The sequence below is a fragment of the Chelonoidis abingdonii genome, chromosome 3, assembly GCF_003597395.2.
Source record: "Chelonoidis abingdonii isolate Lonesome George chromosome 3, CheloAbing_2.0, whole genome shotgun sequence".
NCBI classification, from domain to species: Eukaryota; Metazoa; Chordata; order Testudines; family Testudinidae; genus Chelonoidis; species Chelonoidis abingdonii.
Window position 1 is genome coordinate 101178943 of NC_133771.1, and position 27838 is coordinate 101206780.

General features: G+C 43.9%; 1 protein-coding gene across 2 annotated transcripts in view; it reads right to left on the reverse strand.

Moving 5' to 3' along the window:
* MTCL3 (MTCL family member 3) overlaps window positions 1-22545 on the reverse strand; it is a 66308-nt gene extending 43763 nt beyond the window's left edge. For both annotated transcript variants that reach the window (XM_032777650.2, XM_032777649.2), the window contains exons 1-3: window positions 22433-22545; window positions 21543-21767; window positions 18253-18411 (exon numbers count right to left, since the gene is read on the reverse strand). In XM_032777650.2, the coding sequence (XP_032633541.1) occupies window positions 18253-18411; window positions 21543-21767; window positions 22433-22468 (420 nt within the window). In that variant the 5' untranslated portion in view covers window positions 22469-22545. The remainder of the gene's footprint in view (window positions 1-18252; window positions 18412-21542; window positions 21768-22432) is intronic.
* Between the last annotated feature and the right edge of the window lie 5293 nt (window positions 22546-27838).

Here is a 27838-nt window from a genome sequence, read left to right on the forward strand (position 1 = left end):
GCAAATTTATAATGGTAGTACCAGCAAGCTGCATCTGTACTGTGCTCTGAGCCCAGGGACAGAGTCTCCCAGTATTAAAAGATGAAAAATGTGACCTTGCAGTGAAATCACATGTCCTGCGTAAGGTGCATAGTTTTGTGCTGTGTGAGTGAGTGGAATCATTGTTCTAAGAAATGTATCTTTTTACATACTTCTCTCTCTTACCTCCACCATACAGCTGTGCAGTGTTCTTTACTCACTACCCCATCTGCCAGGCTACCCAAGAGACAGAGGAAAAAGAGAACGAGAGACGAAATGTTTTCCGAAGTCATGGAAGTCAGCCACAGTAACACAGCTCATCATAGTGATTTGAAGGAACTGATAGCAAAATACAAGAAAGATGCCAGTGACCGGGAGGACAGGAGAGACGCTCGAGATGAGAGGTGGCGAGAGGAAGACCGGCAGGTAGAAGAGAGGTGGCGCAAGGAAGACAGGCAGGAAGATCAGAGGTGCAGGGAGGAAGATAGGCGCTGGCGTGATGGAACGCTGGAGCTGCTGCGTGATCACACTGATATCCTCAGACGCATGTTGATTGTTCAGGAACAGCAGCGGGGTTACAGAGTGCCACTGCAGTCCATGTTTAATCACCCTCCAAGCTCCCCAGGTTCCATATCTCCCTCACGCAGACGTGTTAGAACGCGTGGGGGAAGGCTTCCTGCACCAGCACACTCCACCCCCATGGAGAGCCCAACCAAAAGGCTGTAATGAAGCTGAAATGTATTTCATGGGCTTTTCCTTACCTGTGATCCTCCTCCCAAAGCACAGCTTTCAGGGATACCTAGATAAATCTGTGCCTCTGAATATAGTTCCTTTCTAATCAGACATACATCCAAAGGGGGGAGGGTGCTTTTATTACAGGGAATGATCCTTTAAAAATGAACGCATGTTTTTAAAGCAATAACAAATGAGTTTTAATAAAGATTAAATGATTTTTAAAACATACTGGCTTTCTTTCCTTCAGCCACATGTAATGAAAGGGTGGGGGGTTGATTTTGAAAGTCCTGCAGCAAGCTGTAAGTAAAGGGGGACGGTGGGTTGCTTACAGGGAGTCAATAGAGGCGGGAGTGTTCATCAAGGGCAAAGAAGCACTGCAATCACACCATACCCTGGCCCGCGACAAAACACATTTTCAGGGCTTCTCTGATGCGCACCGCCTCCTGGTGTGCTCTTCTAATCGCCCTGGTGTCTGGCTGCTCGTAGTCAGCGGCCAGGCGATTAGCCTCAGCCTCCCACCCCGCCATAAAGGTATCCCCCTTACTCTCACAGAGATTGTGGAGCACACAGCAAGCAGCAATAGCTACGGGGACATTCTTTGGGCTGAGGTCTGAGCGAGTGAGTAATGATCGAAAGCGCCCCTTTAAACGCCCAAATGCACACTCTACCACCATCCTGCACTTGCTCAGCCTGTAGTTGAACAGCTCCTGAGCACTGTCCAGGCTGCCTGTGTATGGCTTCATGAGCCACGGCATCAAGGGGTAGGCTGGGTCACCCAGGATAACGACAGGCATCTCAACATCGCCCACTGTTATTTTCTGGTCTGGGAAGTAATTTCCTTGATGCAGTCGTTTAAAGAGAGTACTGTTTCTGAAGACGCGCGCGTCATGAACCCTTCCTGGCCATCCCACGTGGATGCTGGTGAAACGTCCCTTGTGATCCACCAGTGCTTGCAGCACCATGGAAAAGTACCCCTTGCGGTTCACGTACTCGGCGCCCTGGTGCTCTGGGGCCAAGATAGGGATATGGGTTCCATCTATGGCCCCTCCACAGTTAGGGAATCCCATTGCAGCAAAGCCATCCACTATGACCTGCACGTTTCCCAGAGTCACAACCTTTCGTAGCAGCAGCTTAACGATTGCTTTGGCTACTTGCATCACAGCAGCCCCCACAGTAGATTTTCCCACTCCAAATTGATTCCTGACTGACCGGTAGCTGTCTGGAGTTGCAAGCTTCCAGAGGGCTATTGCCACTCGCTTCTCCACTGTGAGGGCTGCTCTCATCTTAGTATTATGGCATTTCAGGGCAGGGGAAAGCATGTCACAAAGTTCAAAGAAAGTGCTCTTACGCATGCGAAAGTTTTGCAGCCACTGGGAATCGTCCCACACCTGCAAAACTATGCGGTCCCACCAGTCTGTGCTTGTTTCCCGTGCCCAAAATCGGCGTTCAATGGGTAGAAGCTGCCCCATTACCAGCAGTAGCTCCAAAATGCTGGGTCCCACGGTTAGGGAGAAATCAGTCTCCATGTCGTCATCATCATCATCGCTCTTGTCGGTGCGCTGCCATAGCTGCCGCCTCCTCCTCCTCCTCCTCCTCCTCCTCCTACCCCTCTCCTCCTGAATTTGCAGTTCATGGCTCAGCATAGACAGCACGAGAGTGCGCGTGGTGTTTACAACTTGCACGATTGCGTTACTGATCTCAGCAGGGTCCATGGTCTCAGCAGGGTCCATGCTTGCTGTGCTATGGCGTTTGCTCTCTTCACCCAGGAAAAAAGGCGCGAAATGGTTGGCTGCTGCTTTCACAAAGGGAGGGGTGAGGCTGTACCCAGCACCACCCGGGACAAAGTTTTTGGTCCCAGCAGGCACTGGGCTGTCAACCAGGAAGTGGGAACTATGGGATAGCTGTGTCACAGCTACCCACAGTGCACCGCTCCTGCAATCGACACAAGACGTGGGCCATGGACGCACAAATTCGATTTTAGAGTCTTGGTATGGACGCTCTAAATCGATTTTATAAATTCGGTTTTATAAAATCGATTTAGATAACTTCGATTTACTTCTGTCGCGTAGACAAGGCCTCAGTGTAGAGATCTTCCTTACTGGTAATGCACTACAAACCTAGATACCCTAAGCAATCATCTGGCTTCTCACCTATTACCACAAAGGTCACTGAAAAAGCAAATCACTTGCAAAATAGTGCAGGAGCACTCATCAAAATATCTCTCTCCACATTACCGGTGATCTGCCTTAGAGTGATACAATGTATGAAAAGGCAGACACATGGTACAGGCTAAGTATATATACAGTACACTATTATAATGTGGAATTAGGAACAGAGACATGTAATAGGGCACCTGGCAGAACCAGAATATTGCAGAAAAAGGTGGGAGGGGGGCTTTGGAATGCAGTGTGTTCAAACTCGAAACAAAAGGATGGGTCTGATATCAGACTACGTTGCCAACTCACCATTTCCATCAAATCTACACAGAGAGTTCCTGATTATGTAGCACTGCCATGTATACCGTGTAGAGAAAGTAGTCACTCCTAAAATGGAATTCACTGTGGAGACTTTGTGGACTAGTAGGAGTGTTCTTGTAGGGCATATCATTGCTTTCTAGGTTTATTTACAGTTACTGGCCAGGATGCAAAGGCATGTTTGATGCCTGACCTTGTATCCCAAGTGTCCGGATGCTCTACAGTTCAGTATACAGTTATGACTAGCCATTCTAATGAGAGAGGGATCCCAGGTTCTCTCTCAACAACATAGCTACTGCACATGTGACATAGCTGTATCATAGCTAGACCGGTATCACTACGACACTGACAGGTTGGGGACCAACTTAGGGAAACATCAAACAGACAGCGTAACTGAGCCAGTAATTTTAAGAACTGAAACCAACAATAGACAAGATTCAGAATTGTGCTGCTACCAAAGCATCGCATCCTCCATACTGTACTGTGCACTAAATAGCACTCATGTTATTTTACTTGTTGGGCTGAAGAAGTTCCATAGTGGAGCTGTTTGCAGCAAGAGGTGGTCAGGTCTGAGAAAATGCATGCCATCTGTACTCTTTCCACAGGCTCTTCTTTTAAATTCTTTTTTTGTATACTCAGTTTTTTCAAAAATCATCAATAGACCAGGTTTGAATGCTCATTACCTGCTGATGAGAACCAGCTTGTGTTCATGCAACTTTGTTTATTCCATTCCAGTAGAGACTGCAGCACAGCATGCATACAATACTCAAGTACTCTGACCACAACATAAATTACAGATCACTGTGAAAGCACATGCCTGTGCATACTGATACAAAGTACATCACGTTAACTTGCCTGCACTAAATAATTCCCTCTTCTGCGTAAAAAAAGTACACAGATATGCAATGGCTGGCCTAGACGATAGCAGATGTACCAAGACAATCAGAGAAAGAGCTTAGCACAAAACGTATGAGTCATCTCTGGTCACTTCACTCCTAATGTGGTCACCATACAACTGCTACTTCTCACTGTAGCTGGTGCACTATACGGGAAACCCATTAGTGGTCAACCAACATGGTCTGATGAATGGTCTGTACCTGTCACATCATTGGACCTGGGTTTCCCACCTCTCAGGGAAAATCCCGCAACCCTCTATGGAACTGTATCAAGATCCTTGCACCCAGCTTTGGTGCTGAGGCTCAATGCAAAGTCACATGGAACACTTTGACCACTCAAAACAAACAACTCGTCGTTGATCCTGTTGAGGAACCAACAGGTTTTATGTCAGAAAGACAGGCGCAGATTGAATCGCATTAGGACATCTCATGGGAGATGTGAACAAACCCTCTTCAAATGGAAAATGAGGCAAACCCCTGTATGTGACTGTGGTCACCAGGCACAAACCATAGAGCACATCACATCTGAATGTCCCCTTCATTCTTTTGCTGAGGGCCTGAAGGCAATGTGCTGGCTATCAAACTTAGATATAAATTTGTAGTTGCTGCCATCTACCCAAGCCATACGAAAGAAGAAATTCAAAACAGAGCCTAGCACATTGCCACAAGTGCGCTGTCTCTAATAAATCATTTAACTGGAAATCCACACTGCTAGTACCAGTCAAAATTAAAAAGGTTTAGCCAAGCCTGTAACACCATATGCTTCTGGTAATCAGGTTGCCATGATGGTCATCATCAGTCACACTCTAGATGTATGCACACCTGTCCCTGTTACAGGCAACAGTGATGGGAGCAGGTGCACAGCGAATGAAAGCATTCATCTATGATCTAAACAAGCATCCATAACATGTATTTATCATCCTAAACTGGGTTTAATGTTGAAATAGCTAAATTCATTAATACGATACAATTATGATCAAATAAGGCAATATGGAAAGGTTAGCCACAAGTTTCTCTAACATACCTCCATATGTGCTGCCATCACTACTGAATTTTCACATAATATATAAAAGCATCTCCATAGAACTAAAGACTTTTTTTTTTTAATTGGTCCAATAGGCTAAACTTACTTTGTTACTTCTTAACAATGGATGCAGTGTTTGGCACTCTGATTACCTGGATCTACTAAGACACTGAAAATGTCAGCATTTTCTGGCTATTGAGGCAGTGAATACTGTGACAAGTGGAAAACAAGCCTCCAGCTGGCAATGGACAAACACCAAAAATCCTGCCTGCAGCTTCATACCCCCAACTAGTGTTGATTCCACTCAATTCAGAGTAGATGTCTGACCAATTACTGATGCAAACCCACAGCAAAGAAAAATCCACGTCTGGCCCTTGCCAGCTGACTTAGACTCACGGGGCTGCGGCTGCGGGACTGCTTCATCGTTGTGTAGACTTCTGGGCTTGGGCTGGAGCCTGGAATTCTGCAGGATGGAAGGGTCCCAGAGTTCAGGATCCAGCCCAAAGTTCTACACCGCAATGAAACAGCCATGCAGCCTGATCCCTGTGAGCCTGAGTTAGCTGACATGGGCAAGCCACGGGTTTTTCTTTGCTGTGTAGACATTACCCCAGTGACTCTATGTAATGTTCAATGACATACACTACAAATACATAATTCAACTGCACATACTCAATCACAATGCCCTAAAAGAAGAAAGGTGGGCTGTGTCATATAGTTCCGCAGTCAGTATCACAAGTACAGTTTACAAATAAAATCAGAAGTGAATGGCAAATTGCTTAGAAGGTACAGATATCATGCTAGTAATTAACGCAGAATCACTACAGAGGTGTATGCATAATTCTGTATAATTATTTATATTCAATATTGCACAACAGCGTAACCAGAGAAGCTGTTTTGCATGCAGTATTCACCATTGACACATGTATTATCCATTCTCTTTATACCTCATGAAAGAAAGAAAGAAAGAAAGAAAGAAAGCCAGTCAGGCTACATGTAAGATATTTGCTTAAGCTTATTTTTAATTCCTAGCACATTCACACATAAATAGCTACTTCACACAAAACAGTTACTGTGGTTGCAGACCACTTTACAAAAAGCTTAGTGCATTAGGAAAAATGCCATAATGGTAGGATGATACCAACTTCTACTCGCCTCTACATGTTGGCTGTGATGAAGGTTGGCTTGGATAATGTGCCCATAATGACCTCTGCAGTATCTCTGTCTAACAGATATAACCTGCTCCCCATCCAGAACAGAGGCCTACCTTCTGACAGGTGCAAAATGAGTCATTGACATTGTGGATCACAAAGTACATCCCAACTAAAGAGCCCCAATATTACAACCAATGTCCTTATCATACTTCACAAACTCTTGTTTTAACTGAGTGCATTGGAAATTAATGCAAATTACATTATCAGTCGTGCAACAGAACCTATAACCTGTGTCAATTCACCTTTGAAAGGGAGATTTTTTTTCAGCAACTACAAAAGAAAGGACTACGATTTCTGCACCAGCCAAAGACTCAAACTGTGATCATAAAGGCGGAGACCCTTGCTAGATTAGCACATTCCACCATGTCATTAGTGTTCTGTGTCATTTGGCTGTAGCTTATTGAGAACGAGTATGTACAGCTGTGTTAGGTTCAGTCAGCTTACCTCATTTTGCAAGCACTGTGTAACTTACTAATGGAGGCTAGCAACCTAAAAAAGGGTCATTTTGAGGAAGTTACAGATGAGCAAGTTGTTGATCTATCGTACAGTTAACATAATAATTCCTTTATATAGTAATGGTCAGAACTTGGATTAGCTGCCTGCTGCTCATCTGCATTACTGAATGAGGTCCTGCCAATTTCTTTCACCTGATTTTGCATTTGAAATTGCACAGACATACTACCAGGACTGAGACATGCCTCACAGCACACATCTGTATTGCGATATGCTTCTTATTCCTAGCACTGTTAGCAGGATACTGCTGAAACACAGGACAAAGCTTACCTCTATAACAGTATATCCTATTTTCCAGCATGGGGCAATGGCAAGCAACCTAGTGTTGTGGTACTTTGCAGGAGTATGACTAGGAATGCTGGTAGCTTTGACACCCCCACACCCCACTCAAAAGGATACCTGAAAAATACACTGTCAAATTCCATGTGCAAAACAAAGGGAGCTTGAAGGCTTCTTACCTGGGACCTGAGCACCTCATTTATTAGCCCCTTGTTCTGTGCCACTCTATGCTTACTAGAAGCATTGGAGAATCTGGCCTAGCAATGTGTGTTCACTGAAGAGTTAAACTTGAGACCAGGAGAAAGAAGTCCTAAAGATAGCAGTGGCCATGGATACAATAAATGACATGAAAGCCATGACAACTCCTCCTTTGATCTGACAGAGCCTGAGTTTTTTGACTGTCAGCGGCAGGTTGCAAACCCTATCTATTTTCCCAGGCTTTTCTTCAGGGGGCAGGGGGCAGTGAGGGAGTAAGCTGAACACAGCGGGTTGAGGGGTAAACATTTTTTAACTATTATTTTTCATGGCCTTGAAGAGATTTTCAGTAAAATAAAGTCTATTTTGAAATGTGTACTCTTTCTATAAAACAATGTCTTCGTGTTGAAGAGCAATTTTTGATACATTTGGGAAAAAAATTATACTGGTGCAGAATTTAACTTTTCCAGAATACCGAAACATTTTTAAAGGATCTATAATCCTCCAGTGAGTGCCCTGGAATCCATACAGGGCCTGCTCCATTAGTTCAGAATGACTGGAAGGTTATTACTAATAGTATTCATTTATATTGCAGAAGTACCTAGAGCTCCCACGCTATACAGACATATGACAAAAAGGGTAAAGGGTTTACAGTCTAAATAGGCAAGGTAAATGTACAGAGAATGTGCTCTGACTCCACTTCTATTATGCCCCCATCAGGTTGGGTGACCAGACAGTAAGTATGAGAAATTGGGATAGGGTGTGAGGGGTAATAGGCACCTATATAGGACAAATCCCCAAATATCGGGACTGTCCCTATAAAATCAGGACATCTGATCAACCCACCATCAGGCCCTCAACACACCACTATGCTTGGGGTTGGGGGGAGCCGTGGTGTAATGTATGCCATGCAGAGATTCCCCCTTATGTCAAAGGAATCCCTGGTGGCCTTCTTACAGCAGCCCTCTGCCCCTTTGCATCATTGACGCAGCATGAAGGGGATGGATCTGGCCCTCTCTGTGTTGTTTCTTTGAGGATCTAGACCAGTTCTATAGAAATGTGCCAAATAAATGTTCTCTGAGACGGTTCTATATAATCCCATAGAGAATGGCCACAAAGGTATGTAATAAATTGAATCAATCAATATGACAACAAAAATGACAGCGATAACAGAGATGAGATGAAAAATTCAGGTCATATTATCTGAGGAGAGTTAAGCAGAGAAAAATCACTCAAATCAGATGAGCTATGAGAAAGGTAACACAACTGGTGTAGAGCTAGCTAAACTGGGTAGCCCCATTTTCTGACCTGGGCTTCTAAATTAGAGCACCACATTTCTCATTTGAACAGCCAAGTTGGCAACTAGAAGACTAAAGTTTGAGTGCCCAAATATGGAACTGGGAGTGAAAGATTGAAAACTGGTCCCCAATTAATCCAAGAAGGGCAACTGAGACTCCTATATAGCTCTATACCTCCTTCTGCGGAGATGTGCTCAGCTCTGTCACAAGCTATCACAATGCCTACAAGAGATTAGCACATGGTAGTTGGTTTAAACTGAAGCCAAGCAAGACTGCAGTGACGCTGGTGGGAATAAGGATACACTTTAAGGAGCTAGATATATTTCCCTCTGTTTGCTAAGCTAGTACAGTGCCTCAGGGCCTTAATGGAGTCATCACTAATACTGGATTTCACTACTAGATATTCAAGTGGCAACCACAGCAGAAACTATCCTTTTTTTCCTCCAGATTTCTAGGAAATCATATCCTTCCTTTAAGAGGAGGCCCTAGCAACAAAGATTCATGCATTCATTGCCTCCACACTTGACTACTGTGACTCACAGTACCTGGACCTGAAGGTAGTGGCAACATGACAGCTCCAATTTGTGCTGAAAACAGAAGACCAGCTCTCTAGTAGAAAAAATTGCTGAAAACATATGACATCAATGCTCCTCATCCTTCACTGGCTCCCACTTAACTTCTGGGGTCATTTCAAAGCCCCTTGTCTTAATCTTTGAAGCCCTCAATGCTCAGGGTCAAACTGCACTAAAGACCACTGCACCATTCATGACCCATATAAACAGCTGTGTATACCAGTTTTGCTGCCTCTACTCCTGCACAAAGGAAATGGATTAGATTTACTACTCTGCCACCTCACTGGGGTCAGTATAATTCATCACTGAGTCAAAGATTCTAGTGGACATCAGAAACTCTAGTGATGAGAACAGTGATTCAAAAGAAAGTTGGTCTTCTGCTTAATGCACTGAATTGGGAAGCAGGACATATGTGTTCAGTGCCTTGTTCTGCTACATATTTTCAGCATCCCTCTGCGCAAATCACTTACTCTCTCTGTGCCTCAGTTCCCCATCTGTAAAATGGGGATGATAATACTTCCTTTTTTCACTCTTTGTCTGCTTTATCTATTTCGATTGTAAGCTCTCTGGGACAGCTATTGTCTCTTTCTTTTGTACACTGCCTAATATAAAGAGGCCATGAACTCAGTTGGGACTTCTCTCCACTATCTTTAAATAAATAAATAAATAAATAAATAAATAACCACAACCACCACCACTACATATGGAAACTTGGGACTGCCCATATCAAGTAAAGAAAAAAAGAAAATCAGAACAACATTATCCTGGCATTAGGAAGGAAAGAAAGGCAAGCCAGTACAGTATTACTATGTCTTCAAGTTCAAACAGCTAGCAGCCTTTAATAAGGCAATGCACTGGGGCAATTTTATTCTGGTGATCACAGGTGACGATAAAATTACTTTTAAAGTATATCATTTCCCTCAGTTTTAAAAGTATCCTACTTATATTATCTTCATTATATTTGCCAATTTGTATTATTTTCTGCTAAACAGGCAAAACTGCTAATATAAATTCTTTGTAAATTTGGGGACAATTTGATGACAATACACCAAGCAGCACTTGGGTAGCACTGTCACCCTGAAAAGGTCTTGTTAGCCATTTTTCGGAAGAAAATCTCCTGGTAGGAAGGCATATCTTGAGCCTGAAAAAATATTCCAGTACTATTTTACAAGTGGTTTGGAGACCATATTTTTAATGACCATCAGGCTGTTCAGTTTCCACTTGGATAAACTCAGTTTGCATCACACTGGTATATACTTCTCAACCATTTTTTTTCTGCTTGTGACACATCATTAACATCATTTTCAAAAGACTTAAAGGGAACAGCTACAATATATTTTGTTGTGGGGATTACCTTGTTTTTCAACACCACAGTTTCCTCATTTTTAAAGCACCTATATGGGGCCAAATTCTGATAACCTAGATCCTAGTGAAATCATTGGGAATATTCACAGAATAAGGTATTAGTTACGGTGACCAAGGGTGTCAGAATCACACCCACAGACTTTGAGCAACATCCATATTCAGCATTGTTTTCAAAAGAAAAATATTTGGGGGGGGGCAGTCATGTGAGCCCTGCACATATAGGACTCCAGTGGAAGTCAGTTGGGGGGGGAGGGGGTCTGTCAGTCTGTATATACAGTGCTTATAAAACACTAGGTTTGGGGAGCATTTTGGAAATATTTTGCTAAATAAATCCTGGATTTGATTTTGCTTCTCAGACCTTTTGGAAATAAAATATCTTAATTATGATTTTTAATTAAGCTTTCATAAAAGGCGACAGACTGAGAGCCCCAATAACTGAAATCCTCTAGGTAGGGATATCACTGGTAGATGTTTTGCTATAGAGACAGACTGAGCCCTCTGTCCCTGGAGCAGATCCAGGAAGAAACTGTGATTGAAAGAATCACAAATCCTCCCCTGCTGCCATCTTGTGCCAGGAACAAGTAAGTTATTAGAACTCCAGAAAGGGTGCAGATTATTTGTTCCAACATGGGCCTGGCCAACTACTCTAGCCAGTGAGTAGAGGAGCACGGCCAAGTCCCCATCCATTCCCCGCCCCTCTTTTCCCCTTCCCTGCCCAACTGCTTGCAGGGTGGTAAAAAGCTAGAGAGCGGAGGCTGCACTCCACAAAAGACTTAGACCCAAAATCCAGGTAGGCCAAACAAGGGCATAATCTAACCCATAATGTTTATTGTTTGAGCGTGGTCTGTTGTATTTAGTTAACAATGGTTAACTATTGGTTCAAGCCTGCCAGCTGGGCTCACATTAAACAGTACTTTACTATGCACATACTCCTGTTCATTGCAGCGGGACTATCTGCAGTGTTAGAAATACTGCTCAGTATGAGCAGAAAGTGGCAGAACCAGACCGGAAGTTGTTAGTATTTACACATTTGAACATATTCCACATACACTGGTCAGTTTATAAAAATTGACTATATTCCCAAAGACAACTGTGAGAAGTACAGTTCTAAAACAAAATAAAATGAACGTAACCACAGAGCAGATTACAAAATTCTCCACATCAGCTCCACCCAGGCCCATCGAGAAAAATTTGTTTGCTGGGGACCTACTCCCATTTCACCCCAGTTAGAGATGTGTTGGGGCCCCCCCGAGCTCAGGGCCCTTGTACAACTGTCCTCTCTTTTCCCCCTCTCATAAGCCCTGCACTCCATCAATTACACTGGTCACTGCATGGCCACCAGAGGCCTGATGTTGCATTCCTTGTGCACTGAAGTCAACAGGAGACTGACCAACACCTCTAATGATTAGATCTTAGTTTTAGTTGCTTATATCTTTGCCAAACAAACTATTTATGCTGACGTTTTCCATGATGTGTGGTGTGCTTTAGGCTGATTTTTTTTTTGAATGTTTCAGCCGAAATGGTTCAGCCATTTCTGATAATAACGCTGGGAAAAATACATTGTCTTGCCAATATAAAAGAATTCTGGCAACCTTTTCTTTGAGAAGGTCCAGCACACTCATAAGAACATAAGAACGGCTATACTGAGTCAGACCACAGGTCCATCTAGCCCAGTAGCCTGTCTTCCGACAGTGGCCAATGCCAGGTGCCCCAGAGGGAATTAACAGAACAGGTAATCAAGTGATCCATTCCCTGTTGCTCATTCCCAACTTCTGGCACACAGAGACTAGGGATGACATTGATGGACCTATCATCCATGAACTTATCTAATTCACGCTTGGGAACAAGGACTTGAAATAATGCAGGGAGTGGCCTTTGTGTCAGGAATATGTCTTTTAGCTGTTCCTGTGGAAATCTGCCCAAATTTGGCCAAATTCTAATAATTCTCTCAAAGCTGTAGTTCTCACATGCTCAGTAGAAACTTCTTAGAGTTTAGCAGCTAAAATCTTTGAAGATTCCATGTGTGCTGAGCATGTGCCATCGCCTCATAGCTCCTAATGCTGACCAGATTGTACATAAGCCATCCCCACAGCACGGTTACAGGGACAAAGCCTGAGTTTCCCTGTATTTGCTGTTGTTGGCTGGTCCAGATCAAAATGGGCTGGGCACTAGAACTGAGAACAGGGAACATTTCTCCCCTGTGCTCTCAGTACACAGGCAGCATGGGGGAGAAAGCCATCTGACTTGAATGCAGAGGGAACAAGAGCTGGAGTAGATAGGAAGGAAGGAAGTAGACTGGGAAAAGGAGCCTGGTGAGACTGGGACTTGGTGGCAAGGGCAGGGAAAAGAAACTGTGACTGGGAGTTGCAAGAAGGACAGGGACTAGGAGCCGGGATGGAGACTGGGACATGTTGGGCAAGGAACCTGGGGCTGGGACCCAAGAGAGGCGAGGTTGGGGGACAGACTGGGAGACTGGCATTGACTAAGCAAGGAGACTGTGACCTGGGGAAAGGGGAAGCTGGGATTGGGTGCTAGTGAGATAAACAGGGAACAGAGGAGACTGGGAGCCAGCTGGGGGTGGAAAACACTGAAGTCAGACTAGGAGCTGCAGGGAACGGGGGAGACTGAGACTAGCGACCAATAGGAGGAAATGGGGGCAAGGGAGGTGAATCTGACAAAGACCCCAGATGCAGGGTAGAACTGTGACTGGCTGGGCAAAGGAACCAGTACAATGGGGCAAGGAAGGAGGGTGGAGACTGGGACAAGAAGCCAGGGAGACAGACTGGATGAGGAGTCCAGGGAGGGAGACGGAGCTAGGGTGACCAGATGTCCTGATTTTATAGGGACAATCCCAATTTTTGAATCTTTTTCTTATATAGGCTCCTATTACCCCCCACCCCCATCCCAAATTTTCAGACTTGCTGTCTGGTCACCCTAGACAGAGTTGGCACGACAGGGGGAGCAGAACAAGGACAGGGAGGAACAGGGAGACAACTGGGGACTTGAAGACAGGAAAGAAATAGATCAAATGAGGAGTCAGGAGGGGAGATCTGGAACTGGTTGGGCAAGGAGACTGTGAACAAGGAGTTGTGGAGGGAGACAGATACTATCTGTCAAGAAGATTGGGAGTGGCCAGGGAGACACTGGGGGAGAGGGAGGGGAAACTGGGACTCGGATGCAGAACGCCAAGGAGGAGATTAGGACTGCTGGGCATGGAGACTACAACTGGATCAGCCTGTCCCTGTCTGAATCTGCCTCACCATTCCCCTGTCTCCAGTGGGGGAGAGGGGGAGACACGGAAAGCACAATCTCCCAGCTCCCAGTTCTGGTGCCACAGTAGCCCCAGCAGCCAAGAGGAATAATTACAGGAAAAGTTCTGCTCAGTCCTAGAACTCTGGGCTGGACCACATTCAGTCACTCTGTGGGGATGATGTATGCACAATCCAGTTGACATAAAGGATCTGTGAGGGATTGGAGCATACTCACTGTGAGTTGAAACATCTGAGAATTTAGCTGCCAAACTCTAACAAATCTTTACCGAGCATGTGTGAGCTAAAATTTTTCAGTGGCTTATACCTCGGCCAAATTTGGATGGATTTTCAAGGGGACGGCAAAGGCACATCCCTCAGCCATCTCAGAAAGGGTCAAGGCCTCCCAGGGCTTTACCTTTGCACTGGAGAAGTGATTTCTGAAACCCATTTATGGGATTTAGCATTCTCCCCCATCCACCAGCCTACTCCATACCTACTCTATTTTGCCCAACAGGAAGCATCTAGTGCACAACACCTATATATCTAAGTGCTTGGCTGCAACTGAATTTGGCATTAATGTGGATGCATGAGATGGGTGAATCCTTACTTTCTACTACACCTCTGAGAAACTACATAAAAGCTACAAAAATGTAGCCCTAAGAAATTAATTACTCATTATTATGCCTTTGTCAGCTTTCAATAATAATATGGTATATTTGCTGACCTTGATAACTGTCCTACCTCTACTAAATATTTAATATTAAGTTGCATATCTAATGATGAACTGAAGTGCTTAAAAATCTAACAAATATGCTAGAGAACCCAAATGAATTACAGAACTTGTATACCTAGCATCATATGCTACCTGCAATAAAAATATTACTATTCAGGATAATTATTAATAATGGGGCACAGATATAAGCAGTTAGTAGTAATTTGCTACAAAGAAAGGCTGAAGCCCCACTGTGCACATGATACACCTGCATTCTGCACTGCAGCTTAACTGGCCTGCTTCCATCTGGAGATATGCAGTGGTAAGGTTGCTAAGCAAAGAATCTGCACAGTGTATTAAATAGAGCATCAACGGGCTGCAGGTGGGAGCAGACAGTGGAAAACACAATTCTATCACATGCTACCCCAAAACAGCTCCCTAAATTCTGATGTCAAATTGATTGCAAGCTGTTGCAGCCATGAGCAACATTAATGTCCACTCATGAGGCAACACGCCATGGTTCCTTCAATTTTCAACTGTTCCAAATGCAGAGAGGAATCTGATACCAAATGTGTAAGTGCATGTGTGTGCACATGTATGTGTGTATGTCTGTATGTGCGTAAAAATGTCCGGGGAAGATCTCTGGATCAATCTGAGCACAACCTATGTATCTTTAATGCCACATGCTTGCAATATGGCCAATCCATCTTCTTTAATAGCAGCCTTAAAGGCCTGACATCTTTACTATGAATGTTTGGCTCTGGTCACTCTCTGCTTGGTGAGCTGAGGCATGCTACTTAGCACAAGAGGCTTCCACAACACTTTCTTGTGTCTCATTTCACATATCTCTGCTGTCTCCACACTGTTTGTAATAGAAAAAGAGCAAACTCCTAACAGAAGTTACACTTCAATGCATTTTAAAGAACAGAGAGGCTTAATACTTTTCCAATACATGAATTTAGGATTTTGCATTTCTCCAGCAAATTTGGTGACATGCAATATAAAAGATATTCAAATTACTGAGACACATTCAGATCACAGTTGCTCTGTTGTAAATCAAGAGTAACTCCACTGACTTCAGTGAATAATTCAGTGAATAACACTGGAATAACTGAGATCAGAATCTGGCCTCCTCCTCACATTGAGTAGAACTTATTCAGAAAAGAAGTTCAACTGATTTTGATGGGATTACTCAAATGAGTAAATGCCGCTCAGGATGAGAAGAGATTGTGGAACTAGAGTTCCAAAGAGAAATAATTCACAAGAAAATAGGAAGCCACCATTGTGGCAGTCTGATGACGTCACTGAAGACACAAGAAATGTAGATCAGCATCTGAAGATATGAGAGGCAGCAGACATAGAAATTTGGTGTAGGTATATTCTATTATCCTTCAGAATTATTTGGGTTGTTCTAATGGTGGTTTCATGTTAACATTACTTCCACAGTTTCTTCACAGACGCTGAACTTCAAGTTTGCAAGACGGGAAATCAGTATTCTGTCTCTAGCTTCCTTCTTTGCTCTTCCAGCTGGCAAAAGGCTTGCAACATGCATAATATTAGACTTTTCTTCAATATCCCTCTCCTCTGTCTGAACTGCTTCTCCTCAACCATCCTTCTATATCCCCCATCCTGTGCTGAAAATCCTAGCCAAGGTCAGCATCCTCTACTCCAGGTTCCTTCTCCAAATGGATGAGGTACAAGTTTCTCTCCTGACTTTTCTGGTCAAGCCTGATAATATTAACCTACCCCATCCTTAGGATGCAGCTCTTCACTCCAACTCAGTACAGAGATACAACTTTGCCTCTCATGACCAGTGTCTGTACCCAGGGCCCTGATTTATGGTGCCCGTCTCCAAACGGTGTCCCATTTCTCCTCTCTGGCCCAGTGTCCCCATTCTGTGATAACAGAGATCATTAGTGAGCTCTGACTTCCTGAAGCTATTACCAAGGAGAATAGCACCAGCCCCTAATCCAGCTTGGCTTTCTCCTTCGTCCCAGAGTTCCAAGGATTCTTCTTGCTGGACCAGAGAAGGAAAGCAACAGATACTCAAGACAGGGGGAGAAGTGGAATGTATGAGGAGCAAATCCATGGTTCAGTGTCATGGGATAGAAGTGTATACAGAACAGATCCAGGAGTTAGGAGGAGATCATAGAAGCTAATGATGACAAAGGCCCATTATCAAGTTCATTCCCCTGCATGTACAAGATGTAGCTCCCTAATAGATGATGTATGAGATATTAAACTGATACCACATTTGATCTTAATTCAAAGACCAAGATGAAGCAGGTTGTGAGGTAGAAGCTAACCATGGCATAACCTTCAGCAGCGGACTAGGGCAAAAGAGTCAGAAGTAGGGCTGAACCCTGAACAGCAACCCAGAGAGTCTGAATGGACTGAAACTGGGGAAGTTTTGGAGCAAGGCTGAGTCTAGAAACAAGTACTAAGGGTAACTAGAGAAGTACCACAGTCTCATAGAGCAGATGGGTCTGGCAGCTGAGAGAAGTGGTGTTTTACAGTGAAGACCAGAACAAAACCAGAAGAGGAAGAGAGTCTCAAGCATGGAAGATGGAGCAGGCTCTAATTTTCATGTTCTTGGCAAACCAGTTACTAGCTGGAAAAGCAATGGAAGGAAGTTTGTGGGGGTGTGGAAATGGATACCACTTTATCCTCTACTGACAAGTGTGAGTATCAACACCTGCAAAGAAAACACAGGTATTGTATACATGAAACCACTGTTAAATTAAACAAAACAAATTCTAAAAATAATAGAACTTACTCTACAACGCTGAAAATCTCCTGCCTTACTTAACTACTTAAATACATTTCTTCACTCTCTAACAAGATCAGACTAGCAACTGGACTGTTGGGAAGTCTCACTAAAATGGCAGCCAGTGGCATTCACTGAATGAATATACTGAAATGGTGAGTCATTTCTTAAATCTGTTTGGAATATTCATTTTTAATCCACACACTGTTTCTTGCTAATGCTTGCTTTGTTACCTTTCAATCTGCTGCGTTGTGTACTGCTGTTGCAGACTTTTCTTTTATTAAGAAAAATCTGGGTGCTCTTGAACCTAGGTGCTGGGGAAGAGGATAAAGAGCATTTTTTTCAGCCTAGCACATGTGAACAAGTCAGGTACAATACAGATCTAACATTTCATTGAGCACTAGGCTGAAATGACAGCTAGTGCACCCATTAATATTCCAAAACTCAAAGGGAATGTAGCTAGGATGGGAACATGGCCAGGACCTAGCTCCTCTGCATGCCTGCTAGCATTTAACAGGAGTTGCTGGAGGAGCACAAACTGCAGTTTACAAAAGCAGGTGTGCAGGACACCATTCAGCACATTTATAGCATTCCTCAAGCATCTACCTTACATAGGCAGAATGTCTCAGAGCCCCACAGCTTAGCTATGACAGCTCCACAATATCACAGTTTCAGAAAAAAGCAAGACAACAGTTTGGTTATGTATGTCTTTGAAATGATATTTACAGCCCATTTAATTTCTCCAATTTGTTTACAACTTCTCAGTAATCACGCTATTCAACCTGACCATTTGCCACCTTTGGTTCTGCACCATCAGAACTCTCATATAACTGCAACAAGTATATGAAATATTATTTATTTCAGCAATGGTAATTTCAGAAATTCAGGATGAAATAAAAACAGTTCACATATTTTGAAGTAGCACCAGTAAATAACACTAACCTCCTTCACTTTTTCCAGTTCATTCTGTAGAGCCTGTTTAGTAATCTCAACTTCTATAAGCTGCTGTCTTAGCTTTTCATTTTCATCTTCTGTTGTAGCTCGTTTTTCTTCCACATTTTCTAACTCATGATGAAGTCTTACTGAGACATCTTTTGCAACCTAAATGAAATGGTGTTTGCAAGAATAAATAATTAAATACATGAAAAATATGTATTTCTGCAGTACTGTCTGAATTACCACTTATGACTTTTTTCAGTAGAAGGGTGTGGAAGAGATGTGCGGAAGCCAGAGTCAACCAGTGGGATTCTGGCTTCCTAAGAATTCAGCCTAACTTTCATTAAAGTTAGGAAAGAAGATTCTTTCCATTGATTTCAGTGGGAGTTGGTCTAGGCCCTAAACAAATACTCCATCTCTGGACTCCCAGGTGTGCACAATGAAGCAGTAACTCCACCATGCTTGGAAACTGTACTTGAAAGGGACTGAATTCTGCATTGACAGTTCTCCCAACTCCTTCACTCACTGCTTCCTTTCCTACTGCACCCAGGCATGTCTCTTTCAGACAGTTAATGCCCATGGAAGCACTGACTAACAGCAAGGTCTACCTTCTCCAGCCATATGAAGCACAAACGAGGGGACAGCTCCTCACTTCCTCCCCCCTGTTTAGGCATGCAAGGTTGGTCACAATCTAGTCTTTATTATTGCTAATTACTTTAATTTTAAAAATAAGATAAGCCTTAGATTTTGTGACCAGTCACCTGTGTCTAACACTAAAATTCAGTATCACGTTTTTAAAGTGCATGGAAGCATTCATGGTTTTTGTTTTCAATTTTGAAATGTACAGACACAGGGGGAAAGTTTAAGGAAATGTACCATTACCTAATCCCTTTTTTCATTTACGTAAATGACAATTATGCCATTCAGAACATCATATTATTATTTTTTGGCACTTTTAAAACAGTAATAACATATATCAAATATTTAAGTAAACAACAACAGCTATGATAACTTCATTTTGAAAGATCTTCCGTGTTAGTTTCTTTAAAAATTGAAGACACAGTTAATCCTTCTTTGGTGTTTGCATTACCCAAGTCTGAGCTCAGAGTTCTATCTTTTTATGGCCAATACAATATTTGTTACATATTTTTAATACTCTGTTATATTTCATGTACACGCCCATACACAGAATTCTAAAGAAAAAAATATTGCATAGAAAGCAATGCAGAAGAATTTTATCTATCAAAAAACACTTGCAGCTAGTACCTCACTCTTTCATGACAGGAATCACAATTGTGTGTGAAGTACTGATACAATAGGCTGCAGCATTGATTCAATGACTTCCCCATCCCTACGCCCCACCCCTTACACACATACATATGCACACAGACCTTGGAGGGGGAGGGGCCATCTTTGCTGAATTCCTAGGCTAAGGGACTGCAGGATAGGGTGAAAAATCACATCAAGTCAGAGGACTAGATCCTGACCTCCTTTCCCCCACTTTTGTGCTTAATTGATCAGTTGGGTAGTCCTCCAACATAGGGGATTCCACAAGTAGCATCTGTTACCCTCCCTCTAAGCCCTGGCATGGCAGGAAAGTCAGATATATGGCCTAGATTCTGCAACCCTGAGGCTGAATAGCACTTCATATCCTTTTTTGACAAGACTACCTATTTGGTTGACAAAGGTAACTATACTGACATAATGTATTTAGACTTCTGTAAGGATTTGGACGTAGTCATGCAAAATATTCTGATTAAAAATCATCATCCAATGGCGTCATTTCTAGTGGGATCCTCCAGGGAGCTGTTTTTGTCCCAGTGCTATTCTACGTCTTTATCACACATCCTGCAGAAAGCATAAAATCAATTGCTAGTAAAGGTTGTAGATGATACAATAATAAGGGCAAGTCAGTTCTATGGAGCAATCTGGATCACATGGTAAACTATGCTCACTTGACCAACAAGCATTTTAATATAGCTAAATCCAAGATCATATATTTGGACTATAAATCACCTTTGTAGGATGAGGAACTTTATTTTAGAAAGAAGTAACTCAGAACAGGACTTAGGGGGCATGGTGGATAATCAGCTGCAATGCACTGGCTAAGACAGCAAATGCGATCCTTTAATGTTTATGCAGGGGAATATTGAGTGATAGTAGAAATAAGATGTTTTTATCATTGTATATGGCATTACCAACATCACTATTGGAATACCATGTGCTGTTCCAGCATCCACACTTTTAAAAGGATGTTGACACATTGAAAAGGATTCAGAAAAGAGCTACAAGAATTATCTGAATTATGTAAAACTTGCCTGACAGTGACTAAAGCATGTATCTAGTTTAAAAAGAAGGTTAATAGGTGATTTGATCACAGCTGATAAGTACAGTGACAAGATTTCAAACAGTAGAGGTATATAATTCAACAGTTAAACACATAACAAGATATGGTGAAAAGAAACTAAAGGTAGAAAAATTCAGACTAGAAATAAAGCACAGAGACGAGAAATAAGGCACAAATTTGGCCCAATGAATATTTAACAATGAGGGCAATTAACCATTGGAACAACTTACCTATGAATCCAGTGGATCCTCCATCACTTGAAGTGATTGGTTTTCTTTCTAAAATATTTGCTGTAGCTCAGCCAGAAGTTATGGACTTGAGGCAGGAATCCCTTGGTGAAACTCTATGGCTTGTATTATGCAAGAGGTCAGATAAGATGATCGTACTGGTCCCTTCTGGCCTTAAGATCGATGGCTGAAATCCTGTCTCCCACTGAAGTCAATGGGAGTTTTTCCATTGACTTCAGTGGAGGCATGATTTCACCCTATGAATAACTTCTTCATACAAATAATCTCACTGAAGCCTGAGTAAATACTCTAATGGTCCCACTGGAGTCAATGGGACTATTCAGTTGGGTTACAAAAATTGGCCCATAGGGTGTAAGCTGTTTTGTTTGTAATGACCTAAAAAGATCCGAGTGTAATCACTCAGGGAAATGACTTAAACTCCTGATGACTTCACCAAGAATTGGTTTCAGTAAAGACTGAATAAAAGACACATCTGAAGCCCAAAACATGACCCATAAAATTCTGCCCCCCAAATCAAAGGGTAAGTCTGGCCTCCTATACCCTGTGCTCCCTGCATAGTCTAGAAGATGTGTGTTTCAAACTGGTATGGAGCACAATGTGTGAGTCAGAGACTAGGATACGGGAGCACCACTTTGCCTCAGCACTCAGTTCTCTCCTTCTTCAGCTACCCACCCACACACTGAGACTAGGTGCTTCTGTACCTTGAGGTCCTGCTCCATGCTGCGCAGGAGCTCTCCATCGATCTCCCCAGTCTGTGCATAGCGCAGCCTCTTGCGCTCAGCCTTGCGGAGCCGGTACTGTAGGATTCGGCAATTCTTGTTGGCTCTCTCCAATTCATGACGCATTTCCTGCAGCTGACAAGCATCCTCCTCGAAGAAACTGTCCCTCATCTCATCCATCTCAGTTCTCAACTCATCTATCTCATTCTGACACCCAGTCAGGCACACAGATGGACCAAGAAAATAAATATCAGAGATACACAGATAAAACATAGGGAAATGTGGCTAAAATGCAGCTGGAAAACAGGTCTTCTCCCTCCATGCCCATTAAAAAATAAGACAAATGGGAGAAATGGAGGGCAGTAAAAGAGATACTGTGAACTAAAACACATTATTGCCCTTGTATAGGATTATGCTGATATTATTATAAATCCTCCTTCGCATGAGCTAGCAGAAGAAATACGCAACAAGTAGAGATCTAGCCCATGATGCTTTGTATCTGCTGTGCAGCATCCTGCCCACCCACAGATGTGGAGCAGCAGAAGGGGTTGGCTAACCCACTTTCTCCCCTTCTACTGTGCCCTTCTACTCTCCCTGTCACTCCCCAGGAAGGATGTGGGTGACAGGCCTTGCCCCTTTCCAGCTCAGATCACATATCTCCCCAGAGGAATCTTCCCAGCCCCACTCTCCACCTCTGCCCGGGGTGGATGCTATGTGCTAGGCCCCTTTCTAGCTCCTCATCTGACAGGAGATGAAAGAACCAGACATTGCCTATTTCCACCCCCACCTGCCCAGAGGTAGGGTTCCACCCCATCTTCCTCCTCGGGGAAATAAATAGGGGATCTCGCGCCCATCCCCCATCCCCCGCTCACCTTGAGGGTCTCGTTCTCCTCCCGCAGTCTCTCCATCGCCTCCTGCAGCTCCTCTTGCTGGGGCGGGCTCGGGCTCCCGCCGCCCCCAGCGCCCTGCTGCAGCCCCTCGGGCCCGGCCGCCGCCATGGGCGAGGGGGAGGAGGAGGCCAGGGGCGCCTCGGCCGGGGCGGCGGCGCTGCTGTGGTTATCGCCCTTGGTTTGCATCTGGGCCGCGGCCGCCAGCCCCCGGCGCAGGTGGAACTGGATGAGCTCAGTCTGCAGGCATCCCTCCCGCCAGCACCCGCCTGCCGCCCGGCCCCTGCCTGCGCCACACGACGACGGAGGGGCCGGGGCCGCCTCCCCGCCTCCCCTCTGCGGAGCCCGCCCCGCTTTGCCCCTCCAGTTCCTGGGCGGCGGCTGCAGCCGTTGCCCCCGCGCTCCCGCTCCTCCGCCCCTCCTCCGCGCGCCTCCTCGCCGGTGGCTCTGCGGAAGGCTCCGGGCCCGGAGCTCGCTGCCCCGCCGTCGCTGCCCTTCACACCGCGCCGGTGGACACTCCCCCAGCGCCCGCGCCCGCAGTAGCGGGCGGCTGCTTCCGCGGCTCTGGCCCCTCTCTCGCGCCGTGCGCGACCAGCTCCTTTGCATCGCCCGGCGGCCCGAGAGGTGCGCGGCGGCGCGGCTGCCGAGATGACCTCGCTTGCTGCTGCTTTCTGCCGCTGCTCCCCTCCGGATGCTGGCGAGGCTCGGAAGCAGCTGCAGCGCCCCCGGCAGGCGGCTGGTTCATCGCGGCTTGCTAGCGCCGGGGAGCCTTGCTGGCGGCAGGCAGCCGGGGCATCCTCCTCCACCGCCTCCCTGGGAGCTGGGGAAAGAGCTGCACAGAGAAGGGAACGGGGCGGGGAGGGGGGCAGAGAGAGGCGCACACGCTCAGTGCTTGCACCGGACTGAGCGCAGCACACCCGCAGCTGGGCTTGCTAGCAGGGAAACCAGGCACCGAGGCCCGCGGGGCGGCATGCGCCCAGCCCCAGCGCTACGGAGGGGGACTCAGCCCGCGGGGTGTATGTAAATACTGCCCGCTCCCTCCAAGCTATTCTCTAGGGGCCGCGTTGCTGCGAAGAGGGAAGGCGCCTGGAGGCCAGAGGCTGAGCGCTTTGTTCCAAGCCAACTCCACACAGCTATGAACTCGGGCACCTCATTTCAATCCCTGGCAAGTTCAAAACTGCTGTTCTTTGCAGTCTGGGATGGCCAGCCAAAGTCTGGTCGGTTTATACCCATGTAAATTCGGAGTAACTTTGTTGAAATCATTTCAGTAACTTTGGTGTAGCTGAGATCAGACCCTGGCTGCTTTGTGTCTCTAGGAGAGATTTTTTTCTGCTGATGTCTGAACTCCTGGTTCCATTCAATAAAGAATGGCAAGTGCTCCTTGTCTCGTACACACACATCTTTCTTGCTTTATCCACCGTTGTTCCGTGTGTCTAGCTAGAGATGCTAATGTAGCTCTCTATCGTGCTAGAAAGCACCCACCAAGCTGTCAAAAAGGGTATTTGCAAGAGGGGAGGGGAAGGGAGTATTTTATGCTCTTGGGGTTGCACACGTGAAAATAAAACCAGAAGTTCCTTTAGCTCTAAGGGGGATCTCCCAGTAGTACGAAGGATTGGACCACCTAAACAGAGGTGTCGTTACTAGCCCCGCCCTTAAACAATGGTGTAGGTTATTGTTATTCATATTACTAAATTAACTTCTGAACCCAGATTTGTAATTAATTTGTTGTCCGTTGGCACTATATCACTAGTTCTTAAGATTCATATGTGAAAGTTTACTTTTCCCTCCGATTTCTCAGTGATTATTACATTTATTAATTATGGGAAGTCTATCTGGCCAGTTTTACCCATCTTTCTATTTAAAAGGCTAGGAAGCAGAGAACACACTTAGACTACTCCAGACTGTTGCTGTGGTTACCAAATTACGCTCAGCTGGCAACTTTTTTTCCATATTAGAAAAGTGATAGTTTCCATGGTCACAATCGATTCCAAAAAGGGTATTTATTGGGTGCAACCTTACAAAGATACTTCTTGGTATAATCTGAAAATGATCACTGTGATCAACAAAATGTATTTAATAGCTTTTATTCAACTTTTATTTATATTGATAATTTATGCAAAAGTAAAAACCTTAAGGGCCCCAGTAAATTTCTAATTATCTAAAATTAGCTGAAGCATTAAACAGTAAAGAGGGAAACCTGAGTTTGGCAAGGTTATTCTATATTCTGTGCCAATTAGATAACTCTGGAACATACTCTAGGCTATGACACTGCTTATTGCCAGGGATGCAGGGATTACTGTTACATGCATTGACATCTACAATAATGATTTTAGTTGCAGTATTGAAAATTAATGTTCAGAAATACATAACTGGGCAGAAAGTTCCAATATATTAATTGTCAGAAGTGGGGCTATAATCTATTACTTTATAAAAACAATTTATGAAATATGTTTCTTTAGATTTCCGTTGCCTATTACAAACAGAATTTTAAGCTGCTCTTTTTCAGAATTCTCTTATTGAAAATGCCTCTTTTTTCTTGCAGTCAAAAACTGCATATAGAGAAGCTGAAAACGGGTGGAATCAACTTGATTTCAGTATCTTATTCATTGCTATGACTTTTAAGTGTTGCTAAAAATTAAACCAACAAATCTGTAACCCTACATGCTACCTGGATTTCTTCCTGAAGTTTCACTGCAGCAAAGTCATCAGGCTCAGCAAAGATCTGCCAGGAATATAACTTGAATCCTTCGTGTCCCAAATTCCAGCACCGGCAGGCTTCTATACAAATTAGAGAATCTTTTTAACGCAACCGAAACCCATTTCCAAATAAGAATTCCCCATCTGCACAAACTCTGCAATAGAATCAGCTCGCTAGAGACAAAATCGCGTGGCGTCAAAAGAGGTGACAGGACGCGGTTGCGTCTCTGCAGGTTTTCCTGCTGGAAACAGCTGCCAAGATGGAAAAACAAACAAACAAAAAAAACAATCAACCCCCAACAGTAAACCAGAGAGAGGTTCACAGTTTTCACCCGCCAGTGTGGAACTAAATCCCCCGAGACAGAAGCAGCCAAGAATTCAGAAGGAGCTTCCATTTAATTTGTTCACTCTCCCAGCACAAATCACGTCCTTCTTATTCTAGTAGGTTTCAATGTGCTGCACACATTGCAAGTGTTTATTAAAGCTTGCGGGTGCTTCTGGCTTTTGTCCCGATTTTAGGATGCAGAAGGAAGAAGGAGTTTTCGCAGGGTTACCCTAAATGATTTACAATGTGTTGAGTTTTAATCGTATTCAACATTACTTTAAAAAAAAGAAAAAACAAACAAACAAAAAAACCCCAACGCCAACAATGGCTCTACTGTAAGGCAGTCTCATTACTCACCACCACTTTGTCTGCTGCTGGGCTGGTAAAATGCATACACACACGAGGTACCAAGCTGTGCCAGAGTATCTCAGAGAAATGCAGCAATATTCCAGAGCTGACCTCACTGGGCCTCGGAGAGAGAGGGCGGGGGAGGGAGGAAGCAGCAAAGGGAAGAGAAAAGAAAAGAAGATTAAACAACAAGAACCACGCCCAGGCCTTGAGGCTCAATTGCAGTTCTCTTTAGCTGCACATGGCAATATCGGATTGCAGGGCAAACAGGAGGATTAGGTTGCAGTAGATGTGGACAATTTTCGTTCAAAATTCATTCCAGGGAAACAATAGATTCTGATCAATTATTTATTCTTCTTTTTAAGGAAGACTAGCGTGAGGAGACAGTGATGCCAGTCGCCTTCTGATGCAGCAGCAGGATGACAACAACTGGATTTTCCTTTGTTCATTTCCTTGATTTGCATTTCAAGTACAGCAAAATCATAATTAGCAAACTCCTAATGCAATTGGTAAAGGCAGAGAGACACTGCCAAACTGTTCTCCTTTGCTAGAGATAATTCCATACGTATATTAATTAATGTATGCTTTGAATAAAAAAGCAAGTATTTAATTGACAAAGTCCTAACATATTTGGTAAAAATAGAAACAGTGCCATTTTAATGAACTAAAGATGATTCAAATATTTATTTATTCTTGTGAATATTAAGTAGATTTGTCTACATATCCAAGCATTATGTGGCCTGTATCACTTTGTATCTGAGTATCTCTCAAGTAGATATAAATAAAAACAACAATAACAATACTTCTTTTTCTTCCTTCTGAGTTTGATTACAATGGGGCCATAGGAGCAACAAGAGGGAAATCAATGGGGGAATCCGCTCAACACTTTAGATGTCTATACACAAATGCAGGGAGTATGGGGAATACACAGGAAGAACTGGAAACATTAGTACATGAGCTAAATTATGATTTAATTGCCATCAGAGAACATAAGAACGGCCACACTGGGTCAAACCAAAGGTCCATCAACCCCAGTATCCTGTCCTCTGACAGTGGCTAATGGCAGGTATCCCAAAGGGAATGAACAGACAGGTTATCATAAAGTGATCCATGCCCTGTCACTCAATTCCAGCTTCTGGCAAACAGAGGCTAGGGGACACTATTCCTGCCCATCCTGGCAAATAGCCATTGATGGACCTATTTTCCATGAATCTATCTACCTCCCTTTGAACACTGTTACAGTATTGGCCTTCACAACACCCTCTGGCAAACCTTTGTTTCCTATCTTTTTTTAACCAGTTACCAATCCATGAGAGAGAGAGAACCTTCCCTCTTATCCCATGACTGCCTTTATTTTGCTTAAGAACCTTTGTGAGACACGTCAAAGGCTTTCTGAAAAATCTAAATACAACTTATCCACTGGATATTCTCCTTTGTTCCACATGTTTGGTGACCCCCGTCATAAACAGATAGCTAAAGGTTGGAGGTTTCTTTTACTGTAAAGGTTAACAAAGGGAACCACACACCTGACCAGAGGACCATGCAGGAAACCGGATTTTTCAAAGGCTCAGGGAGGGGAATGTTTGTGTCTGTTGTCTGTTTGTCTGGCTCTCCAGCTATGAAGAGGGATCTTCTATCTTCAAGCTTCTAATCTTCAGTTTCAAAATTGTGAGTACAAGAGGTAGAAAAACAAATAGCTTTTATTGATATTTTTGGATCTCCTTTGATGCACATGCTTTTGGTGACCCCTCCAAGAATTCTAGAAGATTGGTGAGGTGTCATGATTTCCCTTTACAAAAACCATGTTAATTATTGCCCCAACAATAATTCATCTATGATGTCTGACCAATTTTGTTCTTTATAATATTTGCAACCAATTTGCCCGGTACTGAATTAGGCTTACTGGCCTGTAATTGCCAGGGGTCACAGCTGGACCCTTTTTAAAAATTGGTGTCACATTAGCTATCCTCCAGTCATTTAGTACAGAAGCTGATTTAAATGATAGGTTATAGATGACAGTT